The sequence below is a fragment of the Crocodylus siamensis genome, chromosome 11 (assembly GCF_052110815.1).
Source record: "Crocodylus siamensis isolate JL-2025a chromosome 11, ASM5211081v1, whole genome shotgun sequence".
NCBI classification, from domain to species: domain Eukaryota; kingdom Metazoa; phylum Chordata; order Crocodylia; family Crocodylidae; genus Crocodylus; species Crocodylus siamensis.
In genome coordinates, this window is record NC_143405.1 from 40,529,164 (window position 1) to 40,554,083 (window position 24,920).

At 42.3% G+C, this 24,920-nt stretch overlaps 1 protein-coding gene across 9 annotated transcripts in view; it reads right to left on the bottom strand.

The window, feature by feature from the left end:
* Positions 1 to 780: 780 nt before the first annotated feature.
* Positions 781 to 24,920, bottom strand: part of WNK2 (WNK lysine deficient protein kinase 2) — a 210,457-nt gene continuing 186,317 nt past the window's right edge. For 6 of the 9 annotated variants that reach the window (XM_090021084.1, XM_090021089.1, XM_090021086.1 and 3 more), the window contains one exon: positions 10,889 to 13,100. In XM_090021084.1, the coding sequence (XP_089877210.1) occupies positions 12,750 to 13,100 (351 nt within the window). In that variant the 3' untranslated portion in view covers positions 10,889 to 12,749. Of the gene's footprint in view, positions 1,955 to 10,888; positions 13,101 to 24,920 lie in introns of those variants that run through there. The other 3 variants (XM_090021087.1, XM_090021088.1, XR_016438417.1) reach the window with 3 other exon arrangements.

Consider the following 24,920-nt stretch of genomic DNA (forward strand, 5'->3'; position numbering starts at 1 on the left):
ATTACTAGACTCCAGCAGCCAGAGCCAATCCTAATCCTCCACAAATGAGGGGGGTCTCCATGTTTCTTCTGCGGTGCAGGGCTATGTTGCCAGCTCCAGGTGGGCCCCACAGAAGAGGCTGTAGCTGTTTCACCCAGCTCCGCGGCACGGCAGCGGCTGCCCCAATTCTCCGTACCCTAGGGACGGCTCTGCCAGCAGCCTCCTGCATCTTGTGCATCAGTATCCCTGTGCTTCAAAATACCTGTGGGGATGCTTGAACCAAAGCTTGTTTGATGAGTGCTGGTTCAAAGTGCTCACACCACTATTTCGAAGTGTGGGGACAGATACTCTCGGAGCCGCTCTAACTGAAAGCATTGCCTCCCCCTCACCCCTGCAGCACGTGAAAACAGTACGAACTTAATGCACCATAATTACAGCACATTAATGCACGTGTAGACTGCCCAGTGTGTTCAACATAGAAGCAGGCTACATTATCTTATCAGCTCCTTGATGTGTGCAACAGCCTAGCTTTCATTCTTTTATATGTGGATTGTGGTAGTGACACAGTAGTTAAACATTAGGATAACACAAATTATTGATTTGACACTTAACTTTTCATCCCCATCAGTCTAGTATTTGGACATAATAGTTCATTGCTCTAAGTTAATTAGGTCAGGTTGATTTAAATGAATGACTTAGACTTTCTGGATTCTCAAGCTATTCTTACTTCATGTGTGTGCATTAGACAAAAAAAATCTGACAAGCTATAGCTTGGATTTAAGGAAGCAGTGACTTGGTGAATGATGACAAGAAAATAAAATTTTATTGTTTCGAACTGAGGCCTAGAAGGGACAGATGTGGCAAGCAAACAATTATGAAACACTATGCCAGGCTCCAAGACTTGTGAGAGGAGACAGTAAAGCAGCTTTGTGGGGAAATAGGACTTTGCACTTCTGTGGTAGCACAAAGGAGGAGTGGGAAGACCACGGGACTGTTGTTTTTTCTTGCATCTAGATTTAAAACAACTGAACCTTTGGTTACAGAGCAGATGAAGGCTGAAAGTCTGGGGTCTAAGAACAGTAGCCTTCCCAGCACTTTTTCCCATTCCCTAATTAAAGTGCTGGAAAGCCAACACTAAATTTGTTATTTACAGTGAATGATTACTCATGAGATTGTAACAAACTCACTTCTACATCACCTTAGCTGAAATCAGCCTTCAGTGAATCATGAAAAAGAAATCACCCACCACATAATTTTAGCTTGTTCTATGTTAAAGGCACTTTAAAGTCCTTTAAGAATTTCTCCAATTACTGACTCTTTCATAGAATACTTCAGATTTAAAATTAAGAGACTTGAAAACCATATTTAACTCTGGCAAGAAAATGCAGCTGAAGTCAATAAAAAAGAAATGACAAATAACAAGCTTACTATCCAGTGAAGTCTCTGTGGGCTTCCCTTATTGGATTTAATCAGCTTTAAAACAGAACATCATCTTTAAGAACTTCTCTTTATGATTGGGAGAAATTGAAGCAGGAATGTATTCTGGTTCTAATGGAATTTGAACAAATTTAATGTTCCCTTTTGGAAAAGACTTAATTTAATTACGATTAACTATGAACCAGAAAGAATTCAAACATAAGTCTGATATCTCCCACTCTGATATCTCCCAAGACTGCTCCCAGCACCTCAGCTCTTAGGACTTGAGAGAAGAGAACCATTTTTGACCGAAATCTGTTTCCCCCAAAATATTTTTCCTTTATTTTTGCATAACATTTCTGTATTTCCAACTCTCAATAAAAAATGCTTAGAAAGAAGTTACAAAATTGTGACGAGCGGACCAGAATAGTACAGAATTGCTTGCACGACATCATTTCACAGCTTCCTCTTCCTCCCGCTTAGCTGAAGTAGGACCGTGTGCTTGGCACTGCCTCTGAGCTGGCCATGTGTCACTCAGCGATGGTCTCATTTTCAGAATCTAAAAAACATAAGCCACCACATAAGATTACAGACCCATCTGGCAAGAGAGGCATGCGCTAGTGAGGTTTCCTATCTGCCATGGATATGTTAGGCACCTTACAAAAACAGGAAATGAACTGCGAGGTAAACAACATCCATTTGTGCCACACTTAAAGACTCTCTAATATGAAGATGTTTAAAGGCATTGATATAAAAGGGTGTTCAAGTAAATCTAAGGCACCTTGCAGAGCCATTCAAACTGGGGCTTGTAGTCTGAGGTGCGACTTTGATCCTATTGTCTTCTCCACATTTTCATATCACATCACAAAGGCTGGGAGATTTCCAGTTCCACAGACAATAATAAAATGGGGAAACCCAGGAAATGTGTCCAGAATTAGTGTCAGCATGTAGAGATTTCTTACTGAACCACGGCCTTAGGTGGGGCATGCGACTCAAAGGATTCTGAGGTTAGCACCAGAGCTTTCAATCAGCAGAAAACAGCTTGCACTGTGCACTACACATTATTGCAGCCTGCCTCACAAATGATGAATTAGCATTGTTGTGCAAGGTCTTTCCTGCAGTTGCACATTTAGCTACACTATCCAAACGGACCCTACATTTTTTTAGAAGAAAATAAATCAAGCCCATGCTTTCCTAAGGCCTGGGATGTACAGAAAGTGCAAGCTCAGGGCTCCAAAATACAACAGATGAACAGCCCCCCTGTACTGGTATAGACTCCCTCTCCTCGTACAGAAGATGGCAGGATGGTATATATAATACAACTTTACAGTACCTGGAGCCCCATTCAAATAATTTCAAACCATGACCATCAAAATCAGCTCATATCATGCGCTTAAAAGGAGAATGGGGAGCAACACAAGCAGCAGCACCATTTTCCATCCCTCCCCATCATGCTTCCACATATATAACATCTGCCACAGGCTCAGGTGAATTGTCCTGGCAGCCCTCAGAAAAAGTGCACTCAAGTCCTCCCATCTAGGTCACAGATGTTCACACTGCTTATGAGATCTGAGTGTGTATGGTTTATAAAATACAGAGTTTGGTAGACTCTTTCACTGTAAAATAAAGTCTTTAAGACTGTAAGCTCTTTAGGGCAAAGAAAAGAAGAACGATGAAGGGGAAAGCATCTCCTAGACCAGTGATCCTCAGCTAGGGTGTTGTAGCACCCTGTGGTGCCTTGAGATCCTTTCTAGGGACCTTTGGAATCCCACACAACGTTTGCACTTCCAGGTGAACAAATGTGATTCACGAAGTAAAGCCAGATATTTCAAATGGGATTCTATCACGTTAAAACATCCTAACCTAGTCTGGTCTTTCAGAGTGCTCTGCAACAGAAGATTTGCTCATTACTTTTCTGTAGTCAGAAAAAGGGGAAATTAAGAGCTGGCATTTTTTGAATGGTGCCTTAAAACTAATTGGGGGTGGGTTTGGGTCTAAAAAAGATCAAGAACTACTGTCTTAAACAGATATACAATGCTGATGAGGTTTGATACAGGACTTGTTGATTCCCATGATTTTTAATATTAAATCCAATGACACCCTTCTTCTTTCCCCACATCAGCTACCCTGGCCTGCCTGCTCACATGGTTCACCCACTTAAAAGTTAGTAGCATCACGTCTTGACTGTGACTGTTAGCCTTTGATTGAAGTCAGTTCTGCAACTACCTAGATCCCCCACAGCTCTTAAACAATAGCCTTCTCAGCCATTATTCCCAATCCATAGTGCTTTAATGAAATATGCATGAACATTGTCATCTCCATTTTACAAAAACTGAGACACAGTGAAGTTATGGAACTGGCCCAAGGTTACATAACAAATCAGTTATGACATCAAATACAATATCTCCAGACTCCCAACTGCCTGCTTTACCCACCACTTAAGCCTATGCCCAAGAACAATTTCCAGTTCTGAAGCCAGCCTGAAATCTCTGCAGGAGACTGCAACAGCTGAATACTTTCCTATTAACAGTCTGGAGGTATGGGTAATTCAAATAAACCTAAAACCTTGTCCTTACCATGGAAAAATAGGGGAGGTACTGCTTACGTTTCACACAATATTCAGTAAGTGCCAATAGTTTGGATGAAGAATCGAGTAAACCACTGGCAATGCGTAGGGGGTGCACACGGACCCCCTGAGAGCACTAGTGCATGCCATCAGGCTGTGCTCCGTTTAGGCGACAGATGGGTGGTCAGGTGGGAGTGCTGGTGCCCCCCCGAGTGCGCTGGCCAGGGAGCGGAGCCACCAGCAAAAGCAGCCGTGCTGCTTCCGGAAGTGGATGCAGGATTTCCGAAAGTGGCGTGGCCGATTTCTGATGAGTGAGATGGGCCATGGGGCCTCCCCCTCCCTGGTCAGTGGGATTGGCCACTGGGGGACCTCCTAGTCAGCATGTGCCCCCCGCCCCCACTCAGGAGGCACCAGTCGCCCATGAAGTAAACACTCTGCATTTTGAAGAAGGTATCAGTCCTAAAGTGAAAGAGAAATCCCCAATAGCAAGCTAAATAATCTTTTAGAACATATTTGCCCTGCTTCATATATGATCTGCAGCAGTACATTCACTTCCTGTTGGGTTAATCCATTGCAAAGTAGTCTCTTCTTCATTCCCTATGGTAATTTGGTTAGCTGTTTGAACTATGCCAGCACTCCAATAGTCTCTTACAAAATGCTGTTTTAGACGTGCGTTGTAACAGAATACAAGATAAATTCACCATGATTTCCCACCGACTTCCATGATGCACAGTCAAGGTGCAAGATGAAGGCACCTAGTGGGTCCACAGGTAAGGGAAAGCTTTAGTCAGTACTGCAATTTACCTGCTTTCCATTGGTCTTTAACAGAAAATGCTGTGCAAATAGCATACCAAATACAGATCACGTCACCACTTCTGGCATGCTACTGTGCTGATCTCTGTCTAACCTAAAAGGCAGATGGAAACTTTACCATAAAAATAACTAAGTAAATAAAACACACTCTTTTTGTACTTGCAGGCAGCCTTAATATCATTTTTGCTTGAGCAAGAAAACATCACCCATTTTAAATCAATTTGTTAAGCCTAAACTCCTAAAGCAGACCCTCAGTGAAGCCAAGTGCTGGGCCTTTGTGCTTGCACCTAAATGATGCTAAAGGCATGATCCTCACTGTGATGTTTCTTTGCATCTATCAGCAAGATTATGCTACTCAAAATCCTCTCTATTGCCCTGAATCACATGATACAAAAGCCATTTTAGCCAACGCTCATTATTATGGGACTGATCAAACAACTTGAAGTAAGTTTCTAATGATGAAGAGCAAGACATGACAACCTGTTCTTCTCACACAGTAGAAGTCTACCCTGGACACTCCTCACACATCACGGGATCACTCCAACAAACAGCCATTTCCGGTGTGTGACTACAGTAACAGGTTGGACGTGTGCCAGCAAATCCACAAACTAGCAGCACATCAAGGTAAATGAATCCGAGTTCTTCTCACTTACCAGGACTGAAATCACCAGCAACCTATCATGGGGCTTTCACTGTTAGAGCAGCGATTAACCAAACACTGCTAGAAGATTCTCTGACGTGCACAGTGTTTGCACAGTTATCACAGCAAACCTAAAGCTTGATAATGTTTTGCATATAAAATGTTCCAAATGCTTTAAAACGCTTCTAGTCTGTACAGCACTTCAGGGAAAAAAAGCTCTATCAGCTTTCTGATCCAGTGTAGCAACTACACCTCCAATACATGATAGCTAGCACACTGGAAAAAGAAAGGGGGACCAGTTAATTCATAAAATGATGCCAGGTGATTATCTAATGCTATAAATGCCAGAGCTGTTGAGACAGCCAAGACTGAATCCCAAACAAACTATTATTTACAATGGCTTTATTTACCAATAGCACCTTGACTCCATAGTAGGTTCCCTGGAGTTACAAAATTCCTTGCTGACAAAATTTACTACCCTGACACCAGCTTTCCTGATTAATCAATATGCATTAGTAAGAAAATGAAACCTAGTTTCTTGGAACTGAAAAGCAGGTACTAATTGTCCTCTGCACACAGAAGAGATAACAGAGTGAAGCAGATCAAAGAGGTGAAAGAGGGTAGCAACTGCACCACTGAAAAGTAGCTATTGAGGGTAACTGTTCTCAAGGAACATCAGTCCACAAGTCACATGAAGTGGCACATACGGGCGACTTGGTAGTCAGCCCCAGGAGAGGAGGCTGATTGACTCAAGTCCATCCAGAAGCAATCCCAAAGAGCAAGAGTACCAAGAACCTTATGCTAATCCTCACTCAGAGGGAGCCCAGGGAGTTCCATAATAATCTGGCTTCAAAGTTACAGGACAGAGTCAGAATATAACCCCTCGCTCCAGAAAAGCATACCAAGAAACAATTCCATAAGTTGGCAGGGGGTGGGGAGGCGGGGGAGCCTGTTTAGCAGAAAATTAGCCCCGCACCCTACCCGAGTGCCAGCCTAAGCCGCTGCCCTTGCCCTATCTGCTCTCTATTCAATCCATGGCTTTGCTTTCTGTTCTTTGTCCTATGTGCCACTGTGCTGCATGTCCCCTCCCTGGCGTGCCAGGTACAGTAGCACTTGTGGCATGCCTGCCACAGGGTGACCATCCCTGCCAGAGACGTACAAGAAAAATTCTAGTACCAAGCCAACCCACCCCCATCTGGTTGGCATTATTTCACATGCACAGCAAGACATGTATTCATTGGTGACCAGTAAAACATTTGTTTCCCTCCTATGTAAAAGGCTTGCTACACAATTCATCCCCATCTCTCTCTCTTGTGCACACACACACTTCTCCAAGCACCTTGTATTAGATTCTACAAATGCAGCCATAAATCTGAGAATGAAGGGGAAAGAAAAGGAGTCAAAAGGATGCAAGAAACTGTACAAGTTATTACTGGGGACTCTGCCTTAATGCATTTAGTTTGTAAAAATCTGCCTCAAAGCCAATGGCTCCAATAAGGTGCACCCAACTGACAGGTGGTAGTTGGCTGGCAAGGAGCCAGGTACTCAACAGATTTTTGCCATGCTTATACTAATCTGCCCAACTGGCATCTGAACTTCCTGAACACAACCTGAAACCCCTGCTTATTTTGAGGAGGAAGAAGTCCCACCACACTCATTACACTACAAAACAGACATCTAATTAGAATCCCCCACAGGCCACCTCCCAAAAAAACTGGGAAGGACCATCACTAATTCGACTGCAACAGCACACATGCTCTATTGGTTGATTCTGTTCTGTGTCTATGAATTTGTTTTGCAGTTTTAATGCTTACTTTCATTTTCTCAATCGAGGACACTATGCTGGAGGTGGGGAGGGGGGCCGGAATCTTTGAAACTACATTACTTCACCAGGTAATCTCCCATTTGAAAGACTTGGGGATCCTAGTCTTGCTGGGATCCTATGACCCCAGCCGACTTCCTGCCCTTTGGGTGGGGGGCTGGACTTGATCTTCCAAGGTCCCTTCCAGTCCTAATGTCTATGAAATCTATAACACTCTTAAGGTCTCAAAATACAAGCCTGTAACGTTAGCAGCTGTTTTACCTGGACTAAATCCTAAGGACACTGTGGCAAAGTACTAGTATTATGTAGGAACAGATTGCCAAGCTGGCCATTTAGAGCAGTATCTAGACTCTGACAGCAGCTAGCACAAGATGCTTTAGGGAAGTACAAGAAACCACACAGTAGACAGTGAAGGAATGCAAACACATCTATTTCTAATCAAGTGGCACTCTAGTACTTACTGTGCTGCACAAGTCCAGCTTTCTGTTACCATTCATCTGTCTTCACCATAAAACCCTTTCTTTTTTTTTTCTTATCCCACAGCCTCATTCCTGCAATACTGTCCAACTTCCGCAACAAATGAGACTGGGATCCTACAGCACTGTCTTGCTGCCCTGCACAGTCCTCATTCATTTCCACAGCAGGCCCGTCTTGAGCCCTAAAAGCAGCACTGGCCCCGAAAAAGCTAGGGAATGGTGCAATGAGGTACAACTCAATGCATGCATCATGGGCAGGCCAAATTAAGGTGACGCAATCTTCTAACTGCTGAGGGCCTAATGGTGTGACCTAAAAATTCTTTTCACATAGTGTTTAGCCTTTTAAAACAAGAAACATGGGAAAAAATCCACCATTGAGATTCCTATCAGCTCCTCTTGCAAGTCCTCAGAAGGGCTGGGAATTTCACATCCACAATACTGTCCTCCTCCCAACACAGCAGAATTGGTAGGGTTCTACAGGGATCTGCCACTAAAGCGGGGGCTGGGGGCAGGGAGGAAATGCAGATTTCAGAGACATTAGGGCTGGAATGGACCTCAAAAGATCATTGGGTCTAGCCCCCTGCCCAAGGGGCAGGAGCTCAGCTGGGGTCAGATGACTCCAGCAAGATAAGCATTCAGATGCAACTTGAATATTTTGCCAAAAGTGCTAGTGCTGACAGCAAAGGAATACTGGAATTCAGGAGGAATAGGTTCAGTCTGAAGTCCTGTCCATCTAATGCTTACAGACCCTTCTGCCATCCCCCTTCACAGCCTGTCTTCTTTTGCTCCTATGCTTCCTTCTCTAGCTCAGGCCCTTAAGCTTTCCTGCTGCTAGCCTTCTGTTTTCTTCCCACTCTTGCCTCTGCCCCCACCCCTCACATGGTCCCACCCCTCACCTTCTGCTCACTAGTTCCCTGCTGCAGGCCCCCTTTGAACACCTATTTCTATCTCGTTTGATAGAGCCTCTACCTTTCTCTCTTCTGCATCTCCCCAGTTGTAATAGTTCCTCCCCCCTCCTGCTCCTGGTTGTCTAACCATGGGAGAATGTCTTCTACCTTTCAGCTGATGTCTGGGACAAGATGGTTCCCAACATCACAGAGGAGCAATTGCAAAAAACCGGGCTAAGTTTCCTGCAACCAATCAATCCTCACTTGCTTTATGGGGATGTCCACACACAGAGTGGTTATCACAGAGCAGTTCTGAGGGGACAGATAATATTCAGTACCGATAAAGACTTCTGAGAATTTAGCTGCCCAATGCCAACAAGTCTCTGCTCAACATGTGAATGGAGATTCGCCAGGGGCTCATAATCTGACAAGATTTGGCAAACTGCAAATCTCTGACATCAGAGCAAGCACTGTCAAATCCAGAGTCCCTGCTCCAGATGATGGAGATACAGCCAATTTGAGCAGTTCAATCACATGATCCCCCTACAGATATTCCACTAAACTTGTTCTTCAAAATAGTTAACCTGTTGTGTGTGAAATCTGGCAAGAATTTAATCTTAGACAGGGAAAATTTCAGGTTGAACTGGTGAAAACAGGAAAAAGTTATAAGCAACTGCAGCCAGGCTTGTATCATGTCTGTTATGGGCATTGCAACCTTTCCCACCAATTACATGCACAGGCTTTACATAAATACATACAGCTAACCAGATAATATGAGGAATATTCTTTTAATTTTCCCCCATTACCCATAATTAACTGTTGTGAGAAACTTGAACTAATAAAGAGATTTTGGAGAAGTTCCTAGTTGGGTATGACACATGCACAAAGAACATGGCCAGCATTCAATATTCATGTAGGATGTACTTAAAACGAAGAAATTAAGTTAATTGAAACTACATAGCTAGGTGTGAGCAAGTGTAGCAGAATCAGCTATTATCAGTAAGTTCATAACTTTTAAAGGCAAGAAGGACTTTAAGACCATAGGAAAGGAGGGACATTGTGAGGTCCCTTTCAGCCCTACTTTCCTATGATCCTAAAGTTCTCCTCGTCTTTAAAAGCTGTGAACATACAGATAATAGCCTGATTCTGCACACTTGCTCACACTTTTTCCTCTAAGTAGTCTCACTTAATTGCATTTCTTCACTTATTTATTTATTTACTGCTTAAACCACGATACTGTTCAGCATGACCAGACATAGCCGCCCATAGCAGTGAGAAAGATCTCAATCTGGGGCGACTACCTGCAAATCAAAATAAAGAGATATTATATACATTAAACAAACAAACAAACAAAAAAACCAACTCAAGTCTGGAGCTCTAGTCCTCTCTCAAGTACAGTATTTCAGAAAGATCCACCACAACCCCCCTTTTTAAGTGTGTTCAGGAAGCAGTGCTACAGCACATGCCACAGACTTAAAATTCTGTTTCGATGGCTACATTAATTTATTTGGATCAAATTATATTTATAACTATTGCATTGCTGGCTCTTTTTGAACACACAGGAGATGTAGTACAGCAAACATTCCTTTTCTCTAGTGTTGAAAGAAGAAAGCAATAGAGGGCTGCTATGTATGCATATGAAACTAAATAGAATTTGGAAGGCAGGAGAGAGATAGGAAAACCAAAAGCTCTAGAGTTCCTGCCCTTCTTCTACATCTACAGAGCATGAGTCTCCTGACCCCATGCTTACTGCATGGTTACAACTTCAAGTATCTGTACTGACTTCTGTCTGTCTTGTCATGCAAGGGCTGAGAGTTAAAAAGGGATGCTTGGTACACTATCATGAGAGGTTCCCTCTAATTAAATCACCACTTTCCATCACACACCAAAGCTCTTGTGTCCTCTTGGTTCTCCTTAGTGTTGCTGGTGGTACATTTTCACTTATGACAACCAACTCAAGGCTTCATGTGGCTACATGTCCATAGTCTTGTATAATATAGCACCAGAAACACTGAAGCAAGTCAGATGTATTAAACAGGAGTGCAGAGCTGTGTGCACTATGCAGACTTCTTGAATGTAGTCTCCCTTCTACTGCTGCAGGTTTTGGGTAGTGTCAGTTACAGGCAGCAGATGAGAACCAGTGAAGGCTGCATTTGCTCCTTCAAAGTAAGCAAAGGGACAGGACTGGGGAGAAAAAACACTAACACCTTGGAAGAGTTCCCTGGTACAGCTAGAGAACAACAAAATCCAAAGTTGTAGGAAAACACTAGGTTTCTCACACAGTTTTCAAGCACAAAATGTTTATTTTTCTTTAATATATACAATCTCTTGGGGTTCTTAGTGCCACTGACTTTGTCAGTATACAAGGGATGGACTATACAACAGGCAATAGCGACAAACTGTAAGATTCAGTGCAAGCTGAAGGAGAAATGGTGTGAGAACATATTTTCCATGTTTGCTCATGAAGCATACAGACATAAATCTAAAAAAAACAAACAAAAAACCCAAACAAATTAAAGGTACATGTTACAGAGAACAGAAATCTCTTACTACAGTAAGTATCTTGCCCAGGCAGAAGACTCTGCAAAATTGTCTATAAAATTCAATTCTAACTGAATTGATGAAATAATATATTCAAAGGGTACAAATAATTTAGACAGTTATAATGCTCAAAGTACAATAAACTATACAATTCACAGCTTGGCAGCACAAGACATCTCTGCCCTTCAGCAGATAGTATAAAATGTCATTGCAGTAAAGAGATATAGAGCAATGTGCCTTCAAATTTGACCTTGTAACGTTTTGTTACCAGTGCCCATAATGGTTTCCCTTAGTGCTTTCTAGTAAAATGTAACTTACCATCAGCAAATCAGTTACAGTGGTTACCTCGTGCCTTTAGACTGAGAGGTGAAGATGTAGATTCTATGCACAGTAAAATGGACAAAAAAAGCAACTTTCAAACAGAAGAGGTGTCCATGCTACCTACAGTGCAAACTTAATTAAAATTTTTTTTAAAATTCAAACAAGATGTGGTCAGACACCAGAACTGAAGGATTCATTGGTCAAGGAAGAAAAAAAGAAATAATTTCACATTTTATTCCATTTCAGTGTGCACACTGTTATCACTTCAGTGACAAAACACCATTTTTAACCAGTATCACCGACAGAATCGAAGGCAGCATACATGCAAGTACTGTACTTACATAGTTCTTACAGTAACCTGGAGATGGGTTCTCCTATAATCAAGACTTCAGTTAGGTTTTTCACTTATGAAACATGCGTGGATTTGTAATTTAACTGAACTACACAAGCCCATCAAGGGAAAGAAAATGTAATCAAATTCGCTGTTGAACTAAAAGTAGTATTTGTCTGCCAGTTCCCTGTTACAAAAATAAGTTGTCACCTGCAACAACTTTACCAACACCTGCATAACAGAATGAATTGCACTGCCCAAAGCTATTACCTGTTCTTATATACAACTTACTTTCTTTGCTCCTGTAAATGCTCCTATTTTAAAATGCATATTTCATTAGTCACTGTACAAATGCAAAATAAACTTGAGATCAGTGTCCCCATTGAATCCTCCCCCCCTTGCAAACTTTTTAAAAGCCTCAAAAATTCTAATTCCCCCCACCAATTAAAATAAAAGCATTTACAGTAGAAAATGAAAAACAAAACTGGTAGAGAGCTTCAATTGTAAACTTTCAGGATTTTTGCAAATAAAAAAAATTAACTCACAAGCAGATTGTAAATAAAATACACCTTTCAAATATTTGTATATCTCTTTCCAGCTGGAACTGAAAAGCTTAAATTCAAGGCACTGTACTCCTGCAGGGGTTAGTACAATTTTCTGATCATCAATTCAAGTACATTAACTTTAAAGATTGCATGTGTAAAACACCAGAACACAACATAATAAAGTGTCTTCAGCAATGAAATATAAGCAAATATTGCCATAACAAACAAACTACCTTTTGTGAAAACATTTCACAGTGATTGCTTGATGCAGTATATGGCTGTGTACGCTATTAGCCTGAACTGGGTGCCAGCAGTAGAACCATACCTCTTCAAACATATATGGCATCTATAGGCTCAAACACTCTGCATTACATAGCATAACATCATTGTTAGCTATCAAAAGGCAACAAAGCTATGTCATTCTCATGTTAGGGCCAGGTGGACTGGCAGCAGGTTGCTGCAGGGACACTGGATACATCTGCAAGCCAGTTTTGCCAAGAGCCGAGAACTGTGCAATGCTCTGACCACCTACAATCCCAGGTTGTGCTGTTGTTCCCGACCACTGTATTCCATAAACTGGTGTAGGGAAAACTCCTCCATATTGATAAAGAGGCATCACATAAGGTGTTACTGTGCCAGAAAGAGTAGTACCTGGCATAGGCACTGGCATGGATGGTGAAACTCCAGGAGTTAATGCAGCTGACATGGGACAAGACACTGGAACAACGCACTTTTTCCCCATTCCTGTTCTTACTGAATTAACCTACAAAAAGAAAAATAAAAAAGCATAGCTATTAAGCTTATATCCTCCTAACTGAGGAATGCAGCGTCATTTTTGAACTACAAGTGCACCAGAGAATCAGTTATTTTCAACCCACCCATGGCAAAAGAAATTCAGCTCCGACGTTAGTCTTGCTCCCTCCAGTGGCCAATGCCTTGAATAACAGGGTGAGCAACACCCCGCCCCATCCCGACTGATCCTTGCTAGAGTAAGCCTGTGCATTAAAGAGTAAGTCTGTGCATTAAAGAGATAAGAAATGAAGGTGAGGAAAAGTGGCTTGGCCTCTTCACTGTTAAGCAGCTACTGTTAGACTAAAATCATTCATATTGACTTGCATCACAGGGGAAGCATTATTTTACCCCCAAGCTCTTTCTAAGGACAAGCTACTTTGGAAAGTTAAAATAGAAGTTTTATGTGGAACAAATGTGGATCCCTGAGGATGTACCAGCTAAGTTACTAAGAGGATGAGCCATGCAGATGCATCAGAATATATGAGAGAACTTAGCACCACAAGAAAGCCAGAACAGCAGCTCCTTTTAGCAATCTTCCCTTTCCTCCATGCTTCCTTTTCTGGGACTCATGTCTCACTAATACATACAAATCCTCATCTCAATCTTATTTTAACTTCATTCACTCCTCCTAGCCAAGTTTTTTACCACTAATTACTCTGCAGCCTTTTTAAAAAAGTTGGCACTAAGTAGCTCAATCTCATTGAAAATATCAGGAGTTTGCTCAGTAGGATGAGAGAAAGGGCTTTCTTTCCTAAACAGAGGACAACTGGGCTTCCTGAGAATTATGTGCTTAATAACAGAGCAAACACCTAGGAACAGTTATTGAACAGGACACACTGTCTGGTCTCCCTTTAGACTGGGATACCAAGATTTTATTTTTTCATTTCACACGCAACTTATAAATGCCCACAGTGATTCTTCCATGCCAGCACCTATTCTTGAATACTGAGAGATACTGAGGTTTCTTTTAGTTTGGAAACCTCACCCCTAGAGGGAACAGATCACATTTTAAAAACTACTTCAAATGATTTTAAGGAAGGACAAGAAGCAAGTAGGAATGCACACGCAACAGTTCGTGCATGTTGGGGGTCGATTTGGGGGTGTGTCTGGGAGAGATGTGTGGAAGGGTTGGTTCTTGGAATTTGCCTTTATGATAAAAGGAGTAGTGTTGCAGGGGGATATTTTGCTTTTAGAACTGGAAACTTTTATTCCAAAACAAAACTTGAAACTTTAGACAGTTCAGAAATATATTATGCCTTCTCTTGGTTTCCTTTATCCTTAATGTGCAGTTTGAGTCTGACTGTGTGCAATGCAATATTAAAAATATTCATATCTGTATAGTGGGTTTCAAATAAGTTATGCAAACAGAGCTATAAAAAATATTGGCATGAACCATGTTTTCTCAGGTTTCTTGATTCTTTTATAGTTATAATGCTGCCAAAACTATTAATGCATGTTATAATCAATTGGTCTTAAAGACACACAGAAAAGAAAAATTAACAAACAGATGAACAGAGGACACAAGACAGAATTATTTTAAAACTGTTATTAAGCACATATTTTAACATCCTAAAAATGGTGGTTTTCAAAAAAGCCAGAATGTTCCAAGTGACTGACAGCCGATGTACCATGAACATAGTTCACTTCAATCTACAGTTTACTAAACTGTTCCAACAAGCAAAAAATGATATAGCATTACTGGAAGTCATAAGATAGTGCTATTGCATAGTCCTGCTGGCTGCATTTATCTTAAAGTATCAGAATTAGAACTTGGTGAAAGGATTATTGTTAGTTGTGATACAGCTCTTTTGAGATGCTGAGAAATCTGGTTTTACCTTGCTGTGTTTGCTTCTATCCTTCTTCATCTTCCTCAATTTAGGCACAGCAGCTCCTTGCAGGTTATAACCACGTAGCTGAACAGAACACTGCCCAATGCCCCGAAAATAACTATACATAACTATTTTATAATCATACACAACTATTTTGTAAAAGTCACAACAGAGGTATACAAATATTCTGAGGACTTTTCTGCCACCTTTGTTGCGCTTTCTAGAAGACAATAACTGAATTAATACTTTACAAAGTATGCCTGCCTTATAACTATTGCATCTCTTCCAGCTTAGGAGCCCCAGATCTGCATGCGGGATGACAGGAGGCTGCCACTGCTGGCAAGTGACATGAGTTTTGCTTTCAGCAGTTTGAGGTGCTGTTTCCCAGAAACCCCTGCACTTATCTCCTTCAAACATGGCAAGCCTCATGCCCTCAGAAGGGGCTACCATCCCTGCAAATTTTCATCTGAATTAGGCAAGAAATGACAGTTATAGGCATTTTCATGATTCCCCATTATAGCCTATGGGCAAAATGTCAAAACACACTGAAACACCCTAACAGTTTTGACAAAACAAAACAGAACAGTGCTTCGAAATGAAATGAATCATCCCTTCAAAATGGCAAAACGGAAGTCGAAACAAAATGGTGCTTTTTAGCGCCGCCCTAGTGATAACCTAACCCAAATGAAACAGGGTTAGCATTGTAACAGCTTTTCTACACTTGTATCACTGCAGGGTAAGCAATGGTTACATAATAACAGCTTATATCAGTATCTCTGGCAGGCAGAGAGACAGTTGTGATGCCAGTCACTATGTCTACTGAATTCAATGCACAATTCAGGAAAATCTGAAATTCTAATCCACACTGCTCAAAAATCTGCTTGCGTGTACTGGCATTTAGGATTTTAATTAAAGTCAGCTAAGTATTTCATTAGGTCTGCCTATGGATCAACTAGTTAACTGCAGTACACTTAAGGAATACTGCTGGACTCCACACAGAGCATGACACTGTTGGATTTTCCAAATATGCTACCCTGATCAATTTAAAAAAATGCTTCAAAAGTTCCAAGTGGGACCTGGCATCTGTAAATTTCCAGGTTAAACTGCATGCGGAATTAAGTCACTAATTTCTCCATCATTTCATGAGGGGGGTCAAATTCATGGTGAGAGAAGTCCTATTCACTCGGTACACTTCTGCTGGACCAGACGCCCTTTTTTGCTGATGAATTCTTACCAGCTATGATCATTAGGGCATTGGGAATGAAGTTGTGATTCAGGCTTGTTTTGCTTTACCCTGATGATTTTAATACTCATCACTACTGAGTGCATGTTAAAACAGAAGGCATTGTGTGTCAATTACAGAGACTACAATAGCTTTTCCTGGCATCAGGATGTACTACATACATCTCTAAGTACTCTGGGTGAGTTGAGACTGCATACTTCTTCCTGAAGTTATCTTAGGCAGTATGGGAACATTGAAGGGTGAAGTCTGGCTGGACCTGAGGGCCTGAAGCCGTAACACCAGACTGATATATCCTATTCTATATGTCACGGTTAATGGGTTTTGGGGAACCACTACAGTCTTTGTGCAACAGCTTGCAGTTGTGTCTTCTAGCCCCTTGCCAATGCTTCTAAGAAAGCTACATTCTCTCGGTGGGAAGAGGAAGCAGAGCTGTCTTTATTTTCGATCTGATCTTTATATACCATCTCACTGCTAGTGATGAGAAGAACTGAACCTTATCCAATTTTGTTTGATTTTGCATAAGCCAAAATACTGACATATTAGTTCCCTATTGTGTGTTCCTTTCTCGTATTTGTTCTAGGCATTTTATTTATTAAAATAGCCTGGGCATAAATACCAAGTAAATAGGGTCCTCATGCTGTATGAAGTGAGGAGAGCCATCTAAAATTTGCATCTGTAGTCACTTAATATAAAAATAAACTTGCTTGCTAGAGAAATGTTGTGCAGCTTTAGACATTTGGAAAAAGTATTCTATAAATAACATTGAAAGAAATAGAAGATGAAACCATTTTTCTGCCTTCCTTCTCCTTCCTCCCTCTTAGTAATCCTTCCCCCATCAAAAACACTGTATTTACCTTACTGTAAACCACATTCATAACCACACAAACAATATGTGATTTAGGCTGCTTGTACATGCCACAGGGATTTACTTCAGTTTACTTTTCCCTAAATTGAAGCAGCGGCTTTTTAAAAACCCTGCTTCAATTTAAACTGAAGTAAACCCCTCTGGTATGTACACAAGGGTCGGGGCCAATCCTTACCTGCCTCTCTTGCACCTGGAGGGGAGAGGGGGAGCTGCCAGCAGGCTGGGTGGTCTCTAAGCTGTGGGCAGGGTGAAGCAGTGTTTCCCTCCGTGGCAGCAGCTGCACCCCCCAGGTGGCACCCACCCACAAGCACCCAGCCCAGGTAGTCCCAGGGTGCACTGCAACTGTGGAGGGAAGCACCGGGCCCCCCTGCAAGGGGGGTGGGGGAAAATAAGACTCACTACTTTTTTTTTTTGTCCCCTCTCCTTTTTCAGTGCAGCCTGCTTGAATGGGCTGCTGCCTGCACAGCCCCTGAGCTGCACAGGACAGCTAAGGTAGCAAACTAAAACACCTCAGACAGGTTTTATTTTGCTACGTCCCAAAGTCATTTAATGTGCAATACACGACAGACAGTGTCAACAGTAGCACCATTAATGTGCAATACACTGCCAACAACAGTGTAAACAATAGGGCTGTGAGAAGCTTTCGGGTGCTGAATCAATTCGAAGGAGATTCAGCCCGTTTCAGTGGCTGAATCTCTGAACCCGAATCAAATCAGGGGACCAATTAAAAGGTTCAAATTGAGTCAAAGCTCTCTGAACCGATTTAGAAAAGATTCAGAGAGCTTCAGCGATTCAGGCAGTCCCTGCCCGCTGCAGCAGGAAGCTGGACCTGAACTCCAAGCTGGTAAGTAGGGGGCAGGGGAGGGGAGGCTGGAGGAGCAGGGAGGGGACCACGGGGGGGGGGAGGGGGGGGAGTGAAGAGGAATCCCTGCCAGGCCCCATCCCCTGCCTGCTCCTTTAGCTCCCCCCCACACCTCCGACTGCTCTCCCATCCCCCCTCCATGGCTGCCCTGCCCAGCCCCAGCCCTTAAAAAAGGGCTACAAGAGAGGCAGGTAAGGATCCTCACTGGGTTCTGCCAGGTGGGGAGGTGATCCCCACAGCCCCATGCTACATGGGGGGCTCTGCCACAAGCACCCCAACCCCCAAATGCTCCCCCAGCCCTCCCCATGGCTGTCCCACCTGCCCCAGCTCTAGCTGGGGAAAAAAGAAAAAGAAAAAAAAGAAAAAGAAAACCCCCCCCCCAAAATAAAAACCCAGACTCACTGGGTCTGCTGCAGCAGCCTTGGGGCTTCTGGAGTCTTGTGACAGAGCTCCCCACACAGCATGGGGTAGTGGGGGGCAACAGGGATCACCCCTCATCAGGCAGCAGCCTGTGAAGTAGAGTTTTGTTTTTGTTGTTTTTTTTAAAGGGCTGGAGCTGGGGCAGGCAGGGCAGCTGGGGGGTGGGGCAGGCTGGGAGAGTGGGTTGGGGTCAGGGGGCTCGTGGCAGAACCCCTCACATGGCATAGGACAGTGAGGGGCAGCAGGGATTGCCCGCCCCCCCTGCCTGGCAGCAGCCTGTGAGAGTGGGGGGGGTGGTGTTGTTTTATTTTTCAAAGAGCCAGCAGCTGGGGCAGCCATTGAGAGCAGGTGGGGAATGGGGCCCATGCGATTCAGAGATTCAGCCAAATCACTGAATCAATTTGAGACAGTGATTCAAATCACCAAATCGCACTGTCCCCTGAATCGGCCAAATCCAAAATCGCATACTAGCCACTTCGCACAGGCCTAGTAAACAGCAACACCATTGAAGCGGTGCAAAAAAGGGCATTTAAGCTGCTTTAAAGACCAATTTGTGGTGTGTACAAAGGCCCTCACATACTAGGGAAATGAATTTAAACATTCAACACAGATTACATTATAGACAGGATGCAAAACTAACTGATCTGACCTAAGGTGGCTAAAGTGAACATAGAATTAGAGTTGAAAGGGACATCAAGGGGCATCTAATCTAACCTACTACACATTTGCAGGATTTGCTGTTTCTATACCATCCAAGACAGATGTCTACCCAAGTCCCTTTCTGAAAGCCTCAAAAGGGAATATTTTACAACTTAAAAAGTAACTTGTTTCATTTTCCTACCATTAGAGTTAACCTAAATGTGTACTGCTGTTGTTAAATCCATTGCATTCTGTCCTGCCCTCTGCAGCAAGGGACAACAATTTTTTACCATCTTCTTTATGGTGGCTTTTCAGACATTTGAAAACTGGTGTCATGTCTATCTCCCTTTCACCATATAACACATACCAAATCCCTCCAAACTTTAATGGTTTGTATGCCAACCTCTTTGTCATTGTTGTTCACCTCTAAACTGTCTTGACGATCTCTACATTTTTCTTCCCCAAATGGCACACTACTTCAACTGAGGACTAACCAGCCAAGTACAGGCAGTCCTCAACTTAAGACATTCCAAGTTGCAATGAAAGGCACTTACAACATTTATAAACTGACACCCTGTTTTGATTTCCTGATGTTGGTTTCAACTTTATGATGCTTGATTTGATGCCACGCCACGCCAGCAAACAAGTTCCCTGGTCACCCATCTCGCTGGAGAACATCTGTCCAAGCTTCCTTGGATACTTTCTTTGAAAGACAAAACCTGCAGCCATGACTCCTGAGAAGACTCAAGCCAAGAGCTCTTCAAAAAGTCCAGCAAAGTGACCTCAGAGAAGTCCTTCTAAAATCAATATGATTGCTATTTACAATATAAATCCATTAATGTCACTATATTACTCATCTACAATTGATTGATTACAAAATTCTGGGGCTTTTTTTGGGTGAAAATAGGGTATCAGGCCTTGATTCAGGAACCAGTCCCCCATTTATAACATTGTTCCTAAGGGAAAGTTGGTTCCGAGTCATGACATGTCATTTGCTTATATGACATGGAAAGGAAATGCAAGGCAGCATCATGTTGCTGATTCAGGGTGAATTGGCAATTTGTTATAATCCCTAGATCCCTCCTGCCAGTGCATTTAGTTTCTCTTCCCTACAGTACCTTGTCTTTGCTGAATTTCATTCGTTGCCTCTAGCCCAGCTCTCCAATTCATGCAGATCCATGTGAATTCTAATCTTTATCCTCCACTCCTAGTTTTGTGTCATGGGCAGATCTGGTTAGTGTGCTCTCTTTATACATCTAAATCATTAATAAAAATGCTAACTACCAGAAGATTCAAAAGAGACTCCTAGGGAACCTTGACTGAGGCCTCCTGATAGTCTACCATTAAGAGTTACTTTTTGCTTGCAGTTATTCAAGTAACTATTAGGGGCCTACTCACGGATTTTGTAGAAAATGCAAAAATCCAGCACCGCTCACAAAAATCAGACAATGCCTGTGAATCTGAGGGGAAATAACCTTACTGAAAATGAAATGCTGGTGGCTCCCCAGAGGGAGTCAGCAGTCCTTATGGCTGCTGCACAGCCTGCTGGGGGGAGAAGGGGCATGGAGTGGCTCTGCCAGGATGAACCTGGGAAAATGGTGGCCAGCCCCAAGATCTGCCCAAAAAATTGACCGCCTCCCTCCTCGATTTGGGTAGACCCCTACCACATATATCTATCTAATGGCAATTCTCTCATACACATGACGACATTTTTACAGTTAACTTATGAGAAACGCATGTAGGACTGTCAAAAGCCTGACTAAAGTCCAGATATATTATGTTGACTGCATTGCCCCTTATCCACCAAATTAGCTACTCTGTCACTGAACTACTGCTGGGGACTTTTAAGTTGACTATTTTATAATTTGCTTCCCAGGAATGAATTCACAGTGACTGGTCTATGTTTACATAGCCATCTCACTCACTGGGGGCAAAGAATGTGAACTGCCTTAAGATCAAACTCAAGCAATCGATGGAACAGCAGGCAGTACAGTGGGCTAGGGAATTCTTGGTCCAGCAGTCAGCACAGGGTGTATGCAATCTCTGCATTGCAGCATAGGAGATAACTCTCCTCCCGTGTGGTGGGGGCCTGGCAACCTTATGGTCTAAGGCTTTGGATGGTTACCTGCAGGGTCCAGAAAAAAAAAATCATCTCAGGATGATTAAGCATTTGGGTGTGGGGTTTTTGGCCTTTTTTGTTTGGTTGTTTATTTTTGGAGTGGGGATGTAGAAAGGTGTTGTTTTGCCTTCCTCTGAAGCACTAGACATTGACCAGAGGTAATGCTAGGAGATTGTTTTGACCCAAGGATGTGATCTAGTTGGAAGACTTCAACTCTTCTACTCAGGGTCATTCCGATTACGTTTGAAGTCAAAAAGAAACTTCCTCTAGGTCATACTGGTAAGGATGTGGGGTGTTCTGCTCTGCTCAGCAACACAGGGTGCAGACTTCTTCCTAGGATCCTACAGGCACATATTAATGAATTATTTCTCTGCCACTGCAGTGACAGGTCATTGGCAGTAACCATCTCCCTTCCTATTACCTATAGCATATCAGAGAACAATCCTGATGTTTATGGTTTTGAGCCTTATAGTTGTGAAGGTATGAAGTGCTGGTTTGGCTAAACGGTTCTTTGTGAATGGGGGCTCCTTCCATTCCCATGTTCCAATGTAAAAAACCTTTTGCCTCATCTCTTGCCAGCTGCACTTCAAGTTTTGTCATTGCTTGCCCAATTGTGTTCCTATACATTTGTGCCATTCTTTTGTATACTTCCTCTCTGATGCTCCTTTTCCCCGCATTAGCTATATGAAAATCAAGAGATGCAGGCAGCCAAAAATGGTCCTTGTATAATTACACTGGTCTCTTATAGTTCTCATCTTCTGTATTAGGAAAGCCTCATGTTGAGCCTCCAATATTACAGCCATAGAAGCTTCTAGTCTTGTTGGAGTACTGAATTTTTTAATTTGTCTATTCAAGCAATGTTATCTATTGCTCTGAGTTGACTGAAATCTGCCTTTTTCAAGTCCTGGATCTTTGTTTTGCTCGTCTTATGTTTTCCCTTCCTTAAAGTCATAAGTTCTATTATATCATGATTTCCCCCAAAATTTGAGGACCTCCATGTTTGTAAAATAAACCTAAATGCAGTCATGCTCCATGTTGTAACTGAGTTACATAAACAGAATAAGAAAACCAGCATGAAAGCTCATCTCCAAATCCAAACCTCCTGCAGCTCAGTTCCCTCGACTGTGGAATGGAAACTCCTCCTTTCCAGCTTCCCCAACCTCTCACATTCTTAAGTCAATATAAAATGCTACAGAGAAACTGATCTTCCTGTCCTGATCCTGAGGCTATGTCAATTCCCTCTCCCATAATCTATGCTCCCTTTAAGCACTTCCTAACTACTTCAAGTTTTCTATAGCTCCACTCCTTCCATGGATTAACCCTTTTTTCTACATGCCCTCCCTTTTGTAAAAAACACTTGCCATACATTTCTTCCCTTAATAAACATTAACTCTCTCCCATGGCTTTTCACACTGCTCCACATAATAGGAACAAGTCACACTCTGCCAGATCACCTCAATACTACCAGCATTCTCTTTTCCATGACCGTCTCCTGCTGGGCCTGTATACTCTCAAACAATAACTTACCAGTTAAATACATACATATGAATAAGCAAGAGACAAGCTACTGTAATTATGAAAATAGATGTCTACAAAAAGCTAAACAACACCCGCCCCTTGCTTCTCCATTTCCTCTGCCTGTTGTCTTTTCTTAGTAAAAGAAGTGTAAAAGGCTTTTCACACCAAAGTTTCTAGACAGCCTCTGTGAAATGCAAAATGATTTTAGTCTTTATCATTATTTATGGCCAACTTCCATAGTCAGTTCCAAATTTACAGAGGCTAGATGATTTTCCCTTTAATCATCTCTTGGTGGGAAAAGCATCATCACCTTAATATCTTTCTGTTCTAGTATACTAACCAAACGGAATTTCCTGAGCAGGATATGGCCGTTGCTGAGCAGAACTGGGATGTCTGTATATAAGGACTCATTGCCTCCCTTTTTTCCAGTCACTGGACAAGTAAAGATTAAGAAGTATTAGGAAGTACTAAGAACTTGCATCAAATCATTTTGCTATTAGTCTGAGTGTCAGATGGGGTGGAAATAATATCTGAAGAGTGTGCTTGCACACATCTTACAACAGTTCCATTATTCCTAAAAGCCAATGGACATGGGGGAAAAAATGGACAACCATCCTTCCCCCTCTGCACACTTCCAACTAATTCAGAATGCCCACTTCCTAGACAGCCAGCTAAAGAAAACTCAAGCTCATACAAGATGGATTAATGTTTGAGGTGCAAACATTGTCTTTGATCCTCCATAAAAAAAGGTTACAGGGGCACAAGTTGCAAGCAGATGTTCTAGCCCTCTGTTGCGCTCCAAGTATCCAAAAATGTTGCCACAACTAAAGGTATTCATAGTTTGTGATACCTAGTAGGGAAGGACATCTATTTGCTTATTGTATGGCCTGGGAATCCCACGGCAGGGCATCCCCAGGGCTACCATATCAGGCTGCTACCCCGCAACTTGATGGCTCAGTACCTAGGGCTGCTGTCCTGCAGAATTGGACCACTGAAGCTCCAGGAGCAACAGGGGCCTGACCCTGAAAGACAGCAGCCTTGGGCAATGCCTGTGTAAATGCCAGTGAAGTGGCACATGCCAGCACGTGGAGAGCTGATCCTGCTCCAAAGGCACTGCCTGTTTATATCCCTCAGCAGAGAGGCTTTAAAAGCACAGCATATCAGTGACAAGGAAAGCTGCACATTTCACAGAGCAAATCGGCTACAGACCCAAATATTTATTTACCTTTTTGTTCACAGCTTTCCTCTCTGATTGTTTCTCTTAAATGTCATTTACAGCTAATGAAAGCAAGCAAGCGGAGAGTGCTGGTCATCTAGGAGATGCATTTACCTTTAGAACATTCAACATTTCTCACAAGTCAGACAGCGTGTCCACTTCTGTGTCATGGGCAGTTTTGGTACTGCAAGGACTGTAATTTAAATACTTGTCCAAACATAAATTAGCATTACTGAAAATATTCATATGAGGTCTTTTGACATAAAAACCCACTAATTATCTCCCTTCACATTTTAACACACAGGGTTTGATAGCCAGAATACAAGTATATTTCTTGACTGAAATTTCTTCAAGAAGTGTTCACAGAAGATACCTTACCTTAATACAACTAAAAATCTGAACTTATTTGAAAATGGCAAAGTGCATCAACTGTTTCTATGTCATATCCATCATGAAAGGCAATGTTGTTTGTTTTACCACAGAAATTCTCACATCAGAAAAAATAAGCCACTCATTTCCCCCCTGGGAATGGGAAGTTAAGTGTCCCTCTGCCATGTCAATCATCTGTATCAATGACCACGTTTCTGACCAGAGAGAGAAATAACAACACTACAAGTGGTTTTACAACTGCTCAGGCAGGGCAATCAACATTTCAAAATGTCTCTTTACCCGTTTTTTTTATAACTATTTCATGTATATAGGAAATAAGTTACCTAGGACAATAAAAAGACCCTTAATGGCAACAGAGATATTGCTTCAGCCACACACACACACACACACACACACACAACTTCTCCTCATCCTCTAGAATGAAAGACAGTAGATCTTACCTTCATACATATACCCTAAAATCATGCAAGTAACTCTTAATAACAACCCTTGAGTGTAAAAAAAAAAACCCCAAAAAACTCCAAACTAGTGCCTGGGGAGGATGTACAAATGTTAAATAAGAGTCTTAGTAGTCCCAACAGTTGGTCCTAATGTTACATCAGCTCAATTTTCTGTCTTTCCTTCCCTTCCCCTGTTCCTTCCCTTCAGCTGTCTAAGACAGTCACTCTCAGCAGGGGCCCTGTGAGACCC